General features: G+C 39.4%; 1 protein-coding gene across 1 annotated transcript; it reads right to left on the reverse strand.

Annotated features, from left to right (window-relative positions):
- Nucleotides 1-1,123: 1,123 nt before the first annotated feature.
- On the reverse strand, nucleotides 1,124-12,292 carry LOC139464794 (uncharacterized). Its single transcript, XM_071246302.1, has 7 exons — nucleotides 12,211-12,292; nucleotides 7,846-7,986; nucleotides 6,869-7,095; nucleotides 5,592-5,753; nucleotides 4,592-4,697; nucleotides 1,823-1,905; nucleotides 1,124-1,156 (listed from the first exon to the last, which is right to left on the reverse strand). The coding sequence occupies exons 1-7, from the start codon at nucleotides 12,290-12,292 to the stop codon at nucleotides 1,124-1,126; spliced, it is 834 nt and encodes a 277-aa protein (XP_071102403.1).
- Nucleotides 12,293-14,517: the final 2,225 nt, after the last annotated feature.

Genomic DNA, 14,517 nt, shown 5'->3' on the forward strand with positions numbered 1-14,517 from the left:
TCAAGCTTGGTGAAATTGCTTTGCCCTGATGTGGATCGGTTTGATGTTTCGGTCACTGGTTTGTCGGACCCAAATTCGATTACTTTAGGTGCCGTTACAAAGCTGAAGACCCCCTCTTTGGTCTAATGGTAGAGCATCCGCTCGGAGAGCGGAAGGTCCAGGGTTCGATCCCTGTCTGCGTCATACCAAAAGACGTTAAAATATGGTACTTGTTTTTACCCTGTCTGGTGCTCGGCATAAGGGGGCTGGTCGCCTCGGTGTCACAATACTGTGTCTGAGTGGGGTATTCATATTAAACTGCGGCATGGTATCTCAGTGAGCTAGCACTTTAAATCGGCATCAGTCAGGACTTGTACAAGCAGCCATTCACAGCACTCGCTATATAAGTGCCATAATCTTGGACGCAACTAAACCCCATTTTACCTTCACCTTTCAAAACTGAAACAATGTTGCCAGCAGAGTGAATGAATGAGTATGGATTTCCTTCGCTCCAGCAAACAGCGATGGAGACCCATGAAGATTCCAGGGTAGAATAGGTCTTCAGCAACCCATGCTTGCCGTAAAAGGCGACTATGCTTGTTGACTAACGGGATCGGGTGGTCAGGCTCGCTGACTTGGTTGATGCATGTCATCGATCCCAATTTCGTTGATCGATGCTCATGATATCAATCACTGGATTGTCTGGCCCAGACTACATTATTTACAGACCGCCGTCATATGGCTGGAATATTGCTGAGTGTGGCGTTAAACAACAAACCAACCAACCAACGATGGAAACCAGAATTGGGCTTCACGCATATACCCATGTGGGGAATCGAACTCGGGTGTTGGCATGACGAGCGAATAATCGACTGGGCTACCCCACTATCCCTGACTGCAACTGTGAAACTAATTTTCGTATTATTTTATTACAATTGTTTTAATGGAAATCTGATGAAGAAACAGTTTAAGTTACAAAAAGAATATTCTCCATGTTGGTAAAGCACTTTGTGACAAAAGAAAACGAAATGGCACTAGATTCGTTGGACTTTTACATGACAGGTTTGTGTTTACAAATATAATTGAAACTTGATCAGTACATGGACATCGGCTGTGATGACAGTGGAGCAGGTGTCTGACTTGTTTAAACTTTTGGCCAGCAGGGATAGTAATCGAACTGTAAAACAGAAAACAACAACATTTGAAGGCGGTAATCAAGCTAGATCAATTGCCGTTGATAATTAATACAATATCATTAAAATCAGATATTAGTTCTCGCTACCGCTGAACAAGGTCGGAGGACATCCCATTACGGGTCACGTCAGACCGACCTTGCGCGAACTTTGACCGACCGATAGAAAGACAAGAAGTCGACATTAGCCAATCAGAAGGCAGCTTTCTCGTGCTTTACGGCACTAATTTCAAATTGGCGACTTCAAAACATATTTTGACAAATTCTAGATTACAAATTTGAAAACCTGAACAAAAGAACATTCTGGAATGGCTATTAGATGGTCTAGATTGTATAGATTCAGTCGTTAAGCCCGTAACAATCGTTCAGAATATCCCGTGTTAAAGGTTTCAAGGTTGCATTATCAGAATTCACATTCCGAATGTCACTTTCATGATCTGGTAAGCGACGCTCTGATTGGTCGGATGAAAGGTCGTTCTGACGTGCCCCCTAATGGGAAGTCCTCAGAGATTGTAATTAATAATTCATAATGTTGATGCATCAATGTTCCATATATTAGTCCTGGATTACCAAGTTCAATATGTCTCCATTATAGAATGAATATGTGACATTCTGGATAATCGAGGAGGCCAAATATTCCGAGGAACGTACCCAGTCCAACACACCGACGAATCCATTGTTCTGCATTGGACAAGACCCAAGGCGCAGGGCGCTATTGCTCTTCACCAAGTCACCTTCAATGTAAAGTTATCACAAATTAGATGAGAAAATAAAAAGTGACAATGAACTCTACTTTACGACGCAATCGACAGTAATTAAGCTATGTCATAGCGGCATATAAGTAATGGTGCCAGGAACAGCCAATCCGGACATGAACCCCAGGAACGATTCACGACCTTGGGATACGATGACGCGAAATCAGTCGTACCATGGAGCTTGACCACACGGTCCGCCATTTCAGTCGGCTCTTACAAGAAGATCCGGATCAGAAGAGGTCTTCAGCAGCCCATGCTTGACGTAAAAGGCGACTAACGGGACCGGGTGGTCGACTCGTTAATTTCGTTGATGTATGTCATCGTATCCCAATTGCGTGGATCGATGATTATGCTGTCAATCACTGGATCGTCTGGTCCAGACTCAATTATTTACAGACCGCCATCATACAGCTGGAATATTGCTGAGTGCGGCGTTTAAACGACAAACAAACAAACAAACAAACAAAAATACAAACACACTTACAACCAGCATGAATCACTGGGGACTTTATCAGTCCCGGAATACGTGGACAACCATGACTTGTACGTGTCTCCGTGGTCAAGTGGATAGAGCAAGGTCGGCCGCGTCATACCAAAATACGCTAAAAAAGTGTATTTGTTATTACCCTGATACGCTCGGCATTTAGGGCATAAAACAAGGACTGGTCGGGTGGCAGTATACTGTTTCTGAGTGGGGTACTCATAAAACTGCAGCATGTATCGCATTGGTCCAGCACTATGAAGGCCTATTTGTCCGGGATGGTACACGCATGCACGCACGCTGCGATCAGTGCATTAATTATGATGTTAAAACCCAATTTATCGTAAAAAAGACGTCGCCGAATTTTTTGGAAAAAAAATTTATGCTTCAGACTTAAAAAAACAAATTGCCTTCCACGAACATTACATTGTTGAAAGGTGTTGGTCTTAAAAATAATTATTCAGGCTAATACATTTAAATAAAACATATCTGGATTTGTAGCTTTAGCTGAAATATATATAATCGTTTCTAGGTTTGTCAGTACCACACCCGTGCTCGGGAGAATGAGTAATGTGGTAAACGTCTGAGGCCTGCATCACTTAAGGCTATCCTTCCACATTAAGAAGACACGCCGTGATATAACTGGAATACTGTTCAAAAGCGGCATTAAACCCAACTCGCTCTCCCATATAATAAAAAAATATCTTTTCATAAATGAATGTTTGGGGCTGGACTGGTTTGGACTGATCAACATGTAGATATGCCAGAGCGATTTAGGATTGATTTCACACGGTAGTTAATTCAAATTGATAATGTATCGTAATGGCGAACGCTTAGTACTCTATTAAATATTTCATAAACAAAATCTTTCTTCTTTGTTCAACTTTTACGACATGTCTATTAGAATTGATCGATGTTGATTTTCTTTACTGAGTTCGCTAAACAAAGTACCTGTCATTAGCGACTCAAGGTCGGCAACTCTATATTATCGTGGTATCATTATATTCTCTATATTCTATTGTGATACTGTTTACATCATTTCCTGTTTTAGATTATGCATAATCAGTATCCATACGACCTAGGTTGGGTCAAGGGACTTCGTCCAAACAAATGGGTTCTTTCCTAACCAAATGTGAATGGAGGTAGGGGTAATTCCACTTCCAAAACATTCCAGAAACTATCATAAATAAGTTAACGTGTATCCTTACGAGTAGCCGTGACATACCGCAATGAGCCATGTATTCCATCAAGCGATGAAATATCGTGCTTAGGTTTGCATAAGTAAACAGTCCACACGTGCTATGTCACGTGACTTTCATTGATTCGGAAAATGCGAGAGGCCTTTTGCATCGAAGCGGGATGTGAGAGATGTATTCTGCCTCTAAGAAATCCACTTGCTCGTGGCGGGGTATAAGGGATTTTTTTACCCGCTGCGAAATTTCTGTCCCTCCGAGGCGGGATAAATAGTATGTCATCAAGATCACGGGGAGAAATCTGATGTCATTATTCTGACATGGAGGTATGATAATTTATATTGTACCCGAAGCTAGTTTGTATACATGTACTGTGGCCTATGGTCGTCTCAGTCTTAAGAAATAAAGATTGACTGGACTGGTTACTTCTGGTTACTACTGACTTCCATGTGGGTACAGTATATTAAACCAGTTATTAATTTCCAAAGATGTGGCAATGCTTTTGCGAAATATTGAAATAGATAGTAGGAGTTGACAAAATGCATTCCCAGCAAATGTGCATGAGATCATTCAGATACCACTTTACTCGCCTTCCGTCATCTATTACCTTGACCCATCTGACCTAATTTACAAACATATTGTCACATCCACACGAGAGACTAATTCAAGGACCTTCTGGGGACGTCGGAAGCTGACCGTAGAGAGAGCCCGAAATCACCGTCATATATCTGCATTTGGACATCCATGATCATTAGACACAATACTAACAGAGAACCAAAAATCAAATTAATACGAATAGTCATACCTTTGAACTTTAAACACTAATTAGCAAACGATAACACCAAGACTGTGGAGTTAAAATTCAAAGTTACAGCATGGGGTGCTAGCAGTTGGATTGCATTATGTCACTTTCCTAATGCGAGCAAGGGACACTAGCATTTTCGCATTAATTTCATGATTGACAGTTCTATATCAAATGACAGGGACTTACCGACGAGGCCGTTACTGTTGATGGTACGACCGCCATGCTCGTAGTCTATCCGGACGCTCAGTGTGTCCATTGCCTTTAAGACGACCAGTGTGTTGAACTCCCCCGACTGTCAACATCAACAACGATGACAATCATATACTGCTCTACTTTTGACAGGGATATATATTTATCTTTCCATGATACACATTACTCATTTCATATGCCAAGTGTGTAAATGAATAGAATGACAGAGCTGACTAGCCCTATCAAAACTTGAAAAGTATACATTACAACAGTCGATGGCGGGTGAAATCTCCACGTGTGGGGTGGGTCACTTCTAGCAGTAGCACGGTGGCACGGATGACTCAGTCGCCTTAGGCGCCGCAATTCGCTTTGCAGAGTTGCGTCCCTTGGGCACGCCAGGAATTTATGATCCTGGGTTCGAATCCCGGTTCGTACCGATTATGTTTCTAGGTTTGTCAGCACCATCCTCGTGGGTTTCACCAACGTTGTTAAAGCCTAAGACCTGCATCATTTCTGACTTTCCTCCCACAATAAGCTGACAGCCGTGGTATAACTGGAATACTGTTCAAAGCGGCGGTACACCCAACTCACTCACTCACTCACTCACCGACTGACTCTTACAGTATGTAATTCACACCGCGCATGGCAACTCGATGGAGGAAGGCACGAACAGATGGATCTCTTAGATATTAACCTTGGTAAAACCCACGAGGACGGTATAGTTAATCATGACGAATCTCTGCTTCGAAAACAATATATTCACGATATCTTTCTCTATTTAATACACCAATATTCATGATGAACAAGGTGGGTGGGGCAGCTTAGTGGTTGCCTGTCCTGTTGCAGGCCCGGGTTCTATTCTCGACACTGGAACTCTACGGGGCGCTTCGTTTGGTACCATGAACTTGGTTCAGTCTAGTTTGTACATCTCTCACATGAAAGTAGGACTATACCACTGGACATGCTTATCACACCTGGGTTAAGTACGTTGTCTTACCTTGAACGGCACCACTACCTCCACGCCTTGAGACATATTGTAAGTTCTCGCGCGAACTCTCACGAGGTTTTTCTTCGCGTGATTCAATTGTGTCTTGTCCAAAAAGACGAGCAGTGAGGGTTTACCGGGAGGGTCTTTGGCGTCACAGTTGGTGAGCAAAACCTAAACGTGTAAAGGCACAACCTATACCACTTGCAATATATACACAAAATATCGCGATTGAATAAATAAATATTACATAACGAAGGTAACTGCAGCAAGTGTGCTTTAATAATAAGGTGAATTGTGTATATATGAACTTGTTTTCGTCTGTTTATGGCTGAAATAATGCCGATGAGACGTTAAATTTTAATTTTAAAGTGAAAACAAGCCACTCTGGCGATAAGGAATAATACTTACAGCGATGACAAAACTTGCAAAGTGCGCATTTCATGATCAGGAAATATCCATTTTGCTAGCAATTAACATCATTGTTTTGATCACGTTGTTATAATCCCGGTAATGTCAGGTGAAATGGGGTTTAACGTCGCTTTCAAGATTATTGCACTCATATAGCGACGTACATGCAGGCGCGAGTGTTTGTGTGACTGCTTGTACTAGTCCGGACTAATGCCGGTTTTATAGTGCTAGCCCATTGAGGTACCATGTCGCAGTTTAACATGAATACCCCACTCAGACACAGTATGCTGACTCCGAGCCGACCAGCCCTTGTTTTAGGCCCTCAATGCCGCGCGGATCAGGAAACTGCGCGCGTGTCAAGTTAGCAGTGCGTGAATACAGAGACAGCTGTGAATCAGCATAAAGTTTTGTTTTGTTGGTTGTTTGTAGTTTAACGCCGCAATAGTCCAGCCATATGACGGCGGTCTGTATATAATAGAGTGTGGACCAGACAATCAAGTGATTGACATCATGAGCATCGATCCACGCAATTGGGATACAATGACATGCATCAACCAAGTCAGCGAACCTGACCACCCGATCCCGTTAGTCGCCTCTATGGACAAGCATGGGTTGCTGAAGACCTATTTTAACCCGGATCTTCACAGGTTATTTCCAAAAGATGCTCTACTAAAACAAGTCGGGACCACCGATTCTTTCATATTATTATAGTTAATATGTCATGGCATGATAGATTAGCTATAGTTATGTAAAAGAATCGGATGACCCTTAACTTATTGTAGTAGTTTACATGGAAGTTCGGAATAAGCGAAATTAATTGTGGTGCTGAACCTTTTTCGATGTGCCATTCTGGGCGCAGATATAGGCACTGGTCATACCTGTTTCTTTGCCTTGGATGTAGGATCATCCTTAAATCTCATCTGAACCTGAAGATTGGGGTCAAAGGGCCTGTCTTTGAAGGTCCAGAAGATGGCCGAGGAATCTTCAGTGAAGTGCGCAAATCCCTTGTACAGATCCAGCGTCTCGCCACCGCCAATGTTATAGCGTATCACCTTGTTCTTGACGGTTTTAGAGTTAAAATCCATTGCGAATCGTGGTCTGCACCCTAGTGGTTAAACTACGTCTTTAAATAATTTGTTACTGCAGAACTGTTTAATTGGCATTGTTAGGAGGTGGTTAGTCAGTTACATCGCTTTTGTTTGACAACGGTAAAGGATCGATACAAGATGTTGCATCATGATATAATGAAGAACTTGACATAACATATCATGTCTTTATTGTTGGTGCAGAATCTCGTCGGGGAGGAGATAATTCTGGTATCAACTGTTTTTGTGAGAATATCATTGAAGTTTATACTGAAAAAATGTCTTGTCATATATTTTTTCGATCCTGATCGGCAAACCATACAGACTGGCTTGTAGCCATGCTATGAATTTTGCCTAACAATATATATTTATACATATACATTGAAACCGTCACTCCAATCATATTTTCCGTGAAGATAATGTCACATATTAGATATGTTTGTTTGTTTGTTTGTTTGTTGTTGTTTAACGGCACATCCAGCATCATTCCAGCTATATGACGGGGGTCTGTAAATAATGGAGTATGGACCACACAATCCAGTGATTGACATCATGAGCATCGATCCACGCAGTTGGGATATGATGACATGTATAAACCAAGTCAGCAAGGCTGACCACCCGATCCCGTTAGTCGCCTCTTACGACAAGCATAGTCACCTTTTACGACAAGCATGGGTTTTCAGAAGACATATTCTACCCCGGATCTTCACAGCAATTCACATTCCAGAATAAAAGTGAATGTTATTTACAGGAAGAGACACGTTACTCACATTTAAATTTGTTTTCTCCATGCACACATGTGCATGTCTTAACGTTGAAGACGGTGCCGCTAGCACATGGCATGATGCTACCGGAGTAGGTGTCAAGGTAGACGGTGTTGTTGCCGGCCACTTGCTCGAAATAACAGCCTGCTTGAAGAAATAACAAGAAGCCATGGATCTGTGACGTACACCAATATGCCATAATCCTAACTATTAACTTGTAATACAAACTACACACTGTGTTCAATAGTCTGCCATACAGACCCTGAAGCAAATATATCCTATGCAGCCCATGCAAGTCTACAATTGTGAGCAAGTCTAGATTACTCCAGTATCTGAAAATGAAAAAATAAATAAATAAGTCCGTACTTATATTGATGACTCTTACATTGCCACGTGTACAGTCATGCATAGTCTGTACTTACATTGATGACTCTTACATTGCCACGTGTACAGTCATGCATAGTCTGTACTTACATTGATGACTCTTACATTGCCACGTGTACAGTCATGCATAGTCTGTACTTATATTGATGACTCTTACATTGATACGTGTACAGTCATGCATAGTCTGTACTTATATTGATGGCTCTTACATTGACACGTGTACAGTCATACATAGTCTGTACTTATATTGATGGCTCTTACATTGCCACGTGTACAGTCATGCATAGTCTGTACTTATATTGATGGCTCTTACATTGATACGTGTACAGTCATGCATAGTCTGTACTTATATTGATGACTCTTACATTGCCACGTGTACAGTCATGCATAGTCTGTACTTATATTGATGACTCTTACATTGACACGTGTACAGTCATGCATAGTCTGTACTTACATTGATGACTCTTACATTGCCACGTGTACAGTCATGCATAGTCTGTACTTATATTGATGACTCTTACATTGATACGTGTACAGTCATGCATAGTCTGTACTTATATTGATGGCTCTTACATTGACACGTGTACAGTCATACATAGTCTGTACTTATATTGATGGCTCTTACATTGATACGTGTACAGTCATGCATAGTCTGTACCTTTATTGATGACTCTTACATTAACAGGTGTACAGTCGTACATAGTATGTACTTATATTGATAACTCTTACATTGACACGTTTACAGTCATACATAGTATGTACTTATAATAATGTATTGTACATTGACACGTGCACAGTCAGGCACAGTCTGTACTTATATTAACGTATTTTACATTGACACGTGCACAGTCATGCACAGTCTGTACTTATATTGATGACTCTCAAATTGACACGTGTAAAGTCATGCATAGTCTATACCTATGTTGATGACTTTCGCATTGACACGTGTACAGCCATGCATAGTCTGTGCTTATATTGATGACTCTTACATTGACACGTGTACAGTCATACATAACCTCTACATATATTGATGACTCTTACATTGACACGTGTACAGCCATACCCAGTCTGTACTTATATTGATGAATCTTACATTAACACGTGTACAGTCGTACATAGTCTGTACCTTTATTGATGACTCTTACGTTGACACGTGTACACTCATACAGTCTGTACTTATTTTGATGAATCTTACATTAACACGTGTACAGTCATACATAGTATGTACTAATATTGATGACTCCTACATTGACACGTGTACAGTCATACATAGTATATACTTATATTAATGTATTTTACATTGACACGTCCACAGTCATACATAAACTGTACATATATTGATAACTCTTACATTGACACGTTTACAGTCATACATAGTATGTACTTATATCAATGTATTGTACATTCACACGTGCATAGTCATGCACAGTCTGTACTTATATTGATGACTCTTACATTGCCACGTCTACAGTCATACATAACCTCTACATATATTGATGACTCTTACATTGACACGTGCACAGTCATGCACAGTCTGTACTTATATTAATGTATTTTACATTGACACGTGTACAGTCATACATAGTCTGTACTTATATTGATGATTCTCACATTGACACGTGTACAATCTTGCATAGTCTATACCTATGTTGGTGACTTTCACATTGACACGTGTACAGCCATACCCAGTCTGTACTTAAATTGATGACTCTTACATTGACACGTGTACAGCCATACATAGTCTGTACTTATATTGATGACTCTTACATTGATACGTGTATAGTCATATATAATCTGTAGTTATAGTGATAACCTTTACATTGACACGTGTATAGTCATATATAATCTGTAGTTATAGTGATATCCTTTACATTGACACGTGTATAGTCATATATAATCTGTAGTTATAGTGATATCCTTTACATTGACATGTGTATAGTCATATATAATCTGTAGTTATAGTGATATCCTTTACATTGACACGTGCAGTCATGCATAGTCTGTACTTATATTGATGACTCTTACATTGACACGTGTACATATTAGCCCTGTACAGTTTTGTAACTTGTCACTGACACACATACAGGTTATATACTCCACACTTCCACAATAGACAATGGAGGCTTATTTATGTCCCATCATTAATTATTTCTGTATGCTCATTCATTTTCTGAAATAATAAGTTGACGATCACTTCACACGACAAATCATTAACACGCTCCGTGTAACCTTCAGATGCATCAGCCGACAGCTTAAAATAATATGTACAAAAAGGTTGTCATGGATTTGTCATGGATTGATCGTTTCAAATGTCATGAGATTTGTTGCCTGGTTGACTTGACAATCACGTATAGAGTGATGCATCTTCCCGGGGGGTTATTAATCAGCCACATGTATTCACGATGTCATCAACATCACGATGTTCGCTCACGACTTGGCATTCTGCATTAAATGAACATGCATTTGCCATGGGAATATGCCATTACACATTGAAAAGCAATTAATCGACCGATGAAATTGTGAAGCCTAGAGCTTGCACTGCGCCTCTGTGTCTCTCAGTGAAATATAAAAGCATAAGTTAAACCCATGATGATGCATTGGCCAATCCTACGGAAGCCTTTAAGGACCATTTGTTTTTCTCTTTTTTTTACTTGAAATGTCAAGATGCCAACTTAAAAAAATCAAGATACTAACTTAATATTTCTGGATGGTATTTTGAAATTTCAAGATAATAAGTTGAAATTTCAAGTTAATATCTTGAAATTCCAAGTTGGTATCTTGAAATTTGAGGATCAATATCTTGGAATTTCAACTTAGTGTGTAACTTGAAATTTCAACATAGCATCTTATGTACAATATGTACACAAGTGGCCCTAAAAGGCTTCGGTACAATCTTGTTAAGGTGAAAATCTAGTTCTCGCTACCCGCTGAGCAAACATCTGAGCACATTTGGGGTCACGTCACAACTTCCTTTCAGCCAGTCGATCAGAACGTTGCTTACCAGATCGCGAAAATGACAGTCGGAATCAACTTTCTAATCATGCACCCTCTTAAAGGTTAACACGGGTTATTCCGAAGGACTGTTTCCGTCAAACTCATCGTCTGTCTCTCGCTTCAATGGTGCAATCAGTTGAAACAGAAGGGACTTGCCATTGCTCGTGGTACGTACTGCCATACAGTATCAGACATTCAAGAATTTCCTTTGTTCAGTTTTTACATTTTGAATCGATATCTTTCAAAGCCGAGTCAGCTTTAATAGGCCCATGACGTTAACTTCCGGTAGGACCGGAAATGCTAACTAGTTTAGCGAGTGTCTGCTGTCATTGTTCTGTGGGTTTTTGAGTTCGTCACTTTTCGTTTGGAACAAATTCCTTATTTTCAGAGATACGAATATAAAAACCTCCAATGCACTGACGTTATATTATCTACGTTTTATGAAGAGCATTCGAATGCCTCGTTTCGTCAATGTTCGTGAAAATTATCTTTCGACGCCCTTTTGATGGTTCATATCCTTTGCAAATGCTGCAATCGACCGAAATCTGCCTGGCAGTCGCCATGTTGCTTAAACCGGATGTCAATTTCGTTACGCGATTTTTGTTTGGGCTATGCATATACCGTTAGGCCTGTAACCATATAACTTAGAAATGCCAACCTTGTTTGGCTAGGGTTGAAGCTGGACATTTCTAGTCATTTAACTCCCTTGCCTCAGGAAGATGACCATGGCCTTCTTGTTTGCTTGTTGAAAACAGTTCACCAAACGATCAAGTTATATGTTTTGGATACTTCAACATGATCAGTGTGCTTCACAACTTAGAGGAATGTGTACCCCTCTAGATCAGCGTGTCATCACAGATGCCACCGCCAACCTTCTACGGAATTTGATCTTCTTAGAGCCTGCAGGAGATCAGCGTCCCACTGTCTTCCTATTTGATGTTATTACTGTTATACGCAGTACTATCATGTATGGTGTTCCCATACTCGACTCACCTTTCGGTTGTGCTGAGGTCAACGTCAAGGTCACAGCCAAGACCATGCCTACGGCACATCCGGTCCACACTGATGCCTGCATCCTGGAAGATACACGGACAAACATTTACCTTTCATAGCTTCTCAAATATTTTTTCTTTCTTTTCAAGGTCATACTATACATAAATATATTTATTGATTACTTTGATTACATTTTTATTTTGTATTTTCAACACACACACACACACACACACACACACACACACACACACACACACACACACACACACATATATATATATATATATATATATATTAATAAGACAGCATAACCTCTTTGAGATACATTAGATATATCAGGGAAAGTTTTCCCCGCAATTTAGGAATGCAAAGTGGATAGCAACATATTTACATAATTGTATACTTTTAATTGAACCAATTTAATGTTCAAAATGAACACCCAAAGTGCGGTTTGCTTACTAGAGTCGTACTGTCATCTAATCCCCCAAAACAACAACAAAACAAGAAAGAAAAAACAAAATAAACCAAAGAAGAAACAAAAACAAACATTATCCAAGCATCAAAACCAAATCAAACAAAACAGAAACATAACTAACCAACAACTAACATAAAGAAGCTAAACCAAAAAAAACAACAAAAAAAAAACCCGAAAGAATACTCGAAAATAAATAACCCAATAACCTTCACTTCACGCGGTTGAACATTTATTCGATATACATCACTCACAAAACGACATTTTAATGTGCAAAGTGATATAGAACACTCGCATTTACAATTACTTAACGAATCAACATATCAAATCAAATCAACATACTTGTATATAATAAAATATACATCTGACAACCGCAACTGACTAAATACTGCTCTGTCTCGCAACTCCCAAGATGACAAGACAGAAGCGTGAGCTCCGTGCCTTCTGTGTGTGATTTATAGGTCGGCTTGTCAGCGTGTACACTCAGTGTCAGGCTTGTAGGGTAGGAACATTAAACCCATGATTGATTGGTAATCTTATGTCATATAATGTCAATGGAATTTAGCTTATAATCACTCCAAGACAGACAATTAATGTCAAATGAGGTTTATTTAAAATTCCTTTTTCTGTTTCGTTTTAACCAGAGCGGTTTAATTGCGAAAGAAAATGCAGAGGGTTTCCATCAATTTCAATATATTTTGATACATGATATTTAATAAATCATGACAAAATTCGTAAATGATTAATTGTTATTATTTTAAGATAATTTGTCCAGAAGTGAGACAAACAATGTCAGAAGTAATAAGTCTAAGCCACCGCGTATTTATGTATTAATAATAAAGATTTAATCTGTGAATGTTTTGTGATTTCTATCAGTTAATTCTTTAGTTTTGATGATATGTCAAGTCGGCCATCACGTCTCAGTTTCTTTGATAGTACATTCATCACGGGGATTTCTGTCACTGAACGTTGTCATGACCGGTTGATCCAGTGCAGTCTTTCAGAAACTCAAACCGATTCATTTGTCTCCAGAGAATACCTGTCTGAGGGAGAGAATGTGTCATAAAACATGAATGTGCTTTGATTTATTGATGCACCGAGTACAAAAATAGTTTGATAATTGTTTATGGTTCTGTTTATTAAATATTTCAAATGAGGATTTTAGCTTTTATCTTCCATCAATGCCAGATGTCATATTTATAACAAAATCTAGTAATAAACTAATAAATAGTAAAACACATTCCTTGCATTATTCACCACAAAATGCAATTTATATGTAACAGTTTGTCTGCTGATGTCGTTAAGTAATGAAATCACATTGATATACTTTGCCGAGCACTTTGATGGTGGCTTAAAATGAAACAAACAAGAAATCATAATGTATTTGATACAGGTGTCAAGGTTGGTGTTTTGGACCTTAAGTTTGCAATGTTTCGGTGAACCTTTGCAGCCTTAACGTTCCTGTGATTTGTGCAATTCAAATTTTCAAGTGTATACTTTCTTTTGCCCTTCAGTTTAGTTTTTTTTTTACCTTAAGTTTGCAGTTTTTCGGTGACGTCATCATCATTGTTTTGATAACATTTCTAATTTTCTTGGGCAAATCCAGTTTCCAAAGGAATACTTCTTTTGCTAGGCAATTGACAGTCAGATCTAAGTAGTGGCGTCCAGAATATACCAGTAGCTTGCGTACGTCGGCATGTGCATTTTAACCAATTTTTGCAGAAACACACATTTTGCTGATCAATCATAGTTTTACCATCATGTTATGTCATTCCAGAAAATATATGGTTGTAAAAAAATGGCTTGTTATGATGCGCGCGGTTATCCAACTTGGA

Source organism: Haliotis cracherodii, unplaced genomic scaffold (genome assembly GCF_022045235.1).
Source record: "Haliotis cracherodii isolate W230 unplaced genomic scaffold, xgHalCrac1.p SCAF_17, whole genome shotgun sequence".
In the NCBI taxonomy this organism is placed as follows: domain Eukaryota; kingdom Metazoa; phylum Mollusca; class Gastropoda; order Lepetellida; family Haliotidae; genus Haliotis; species Haliotis cracherodii.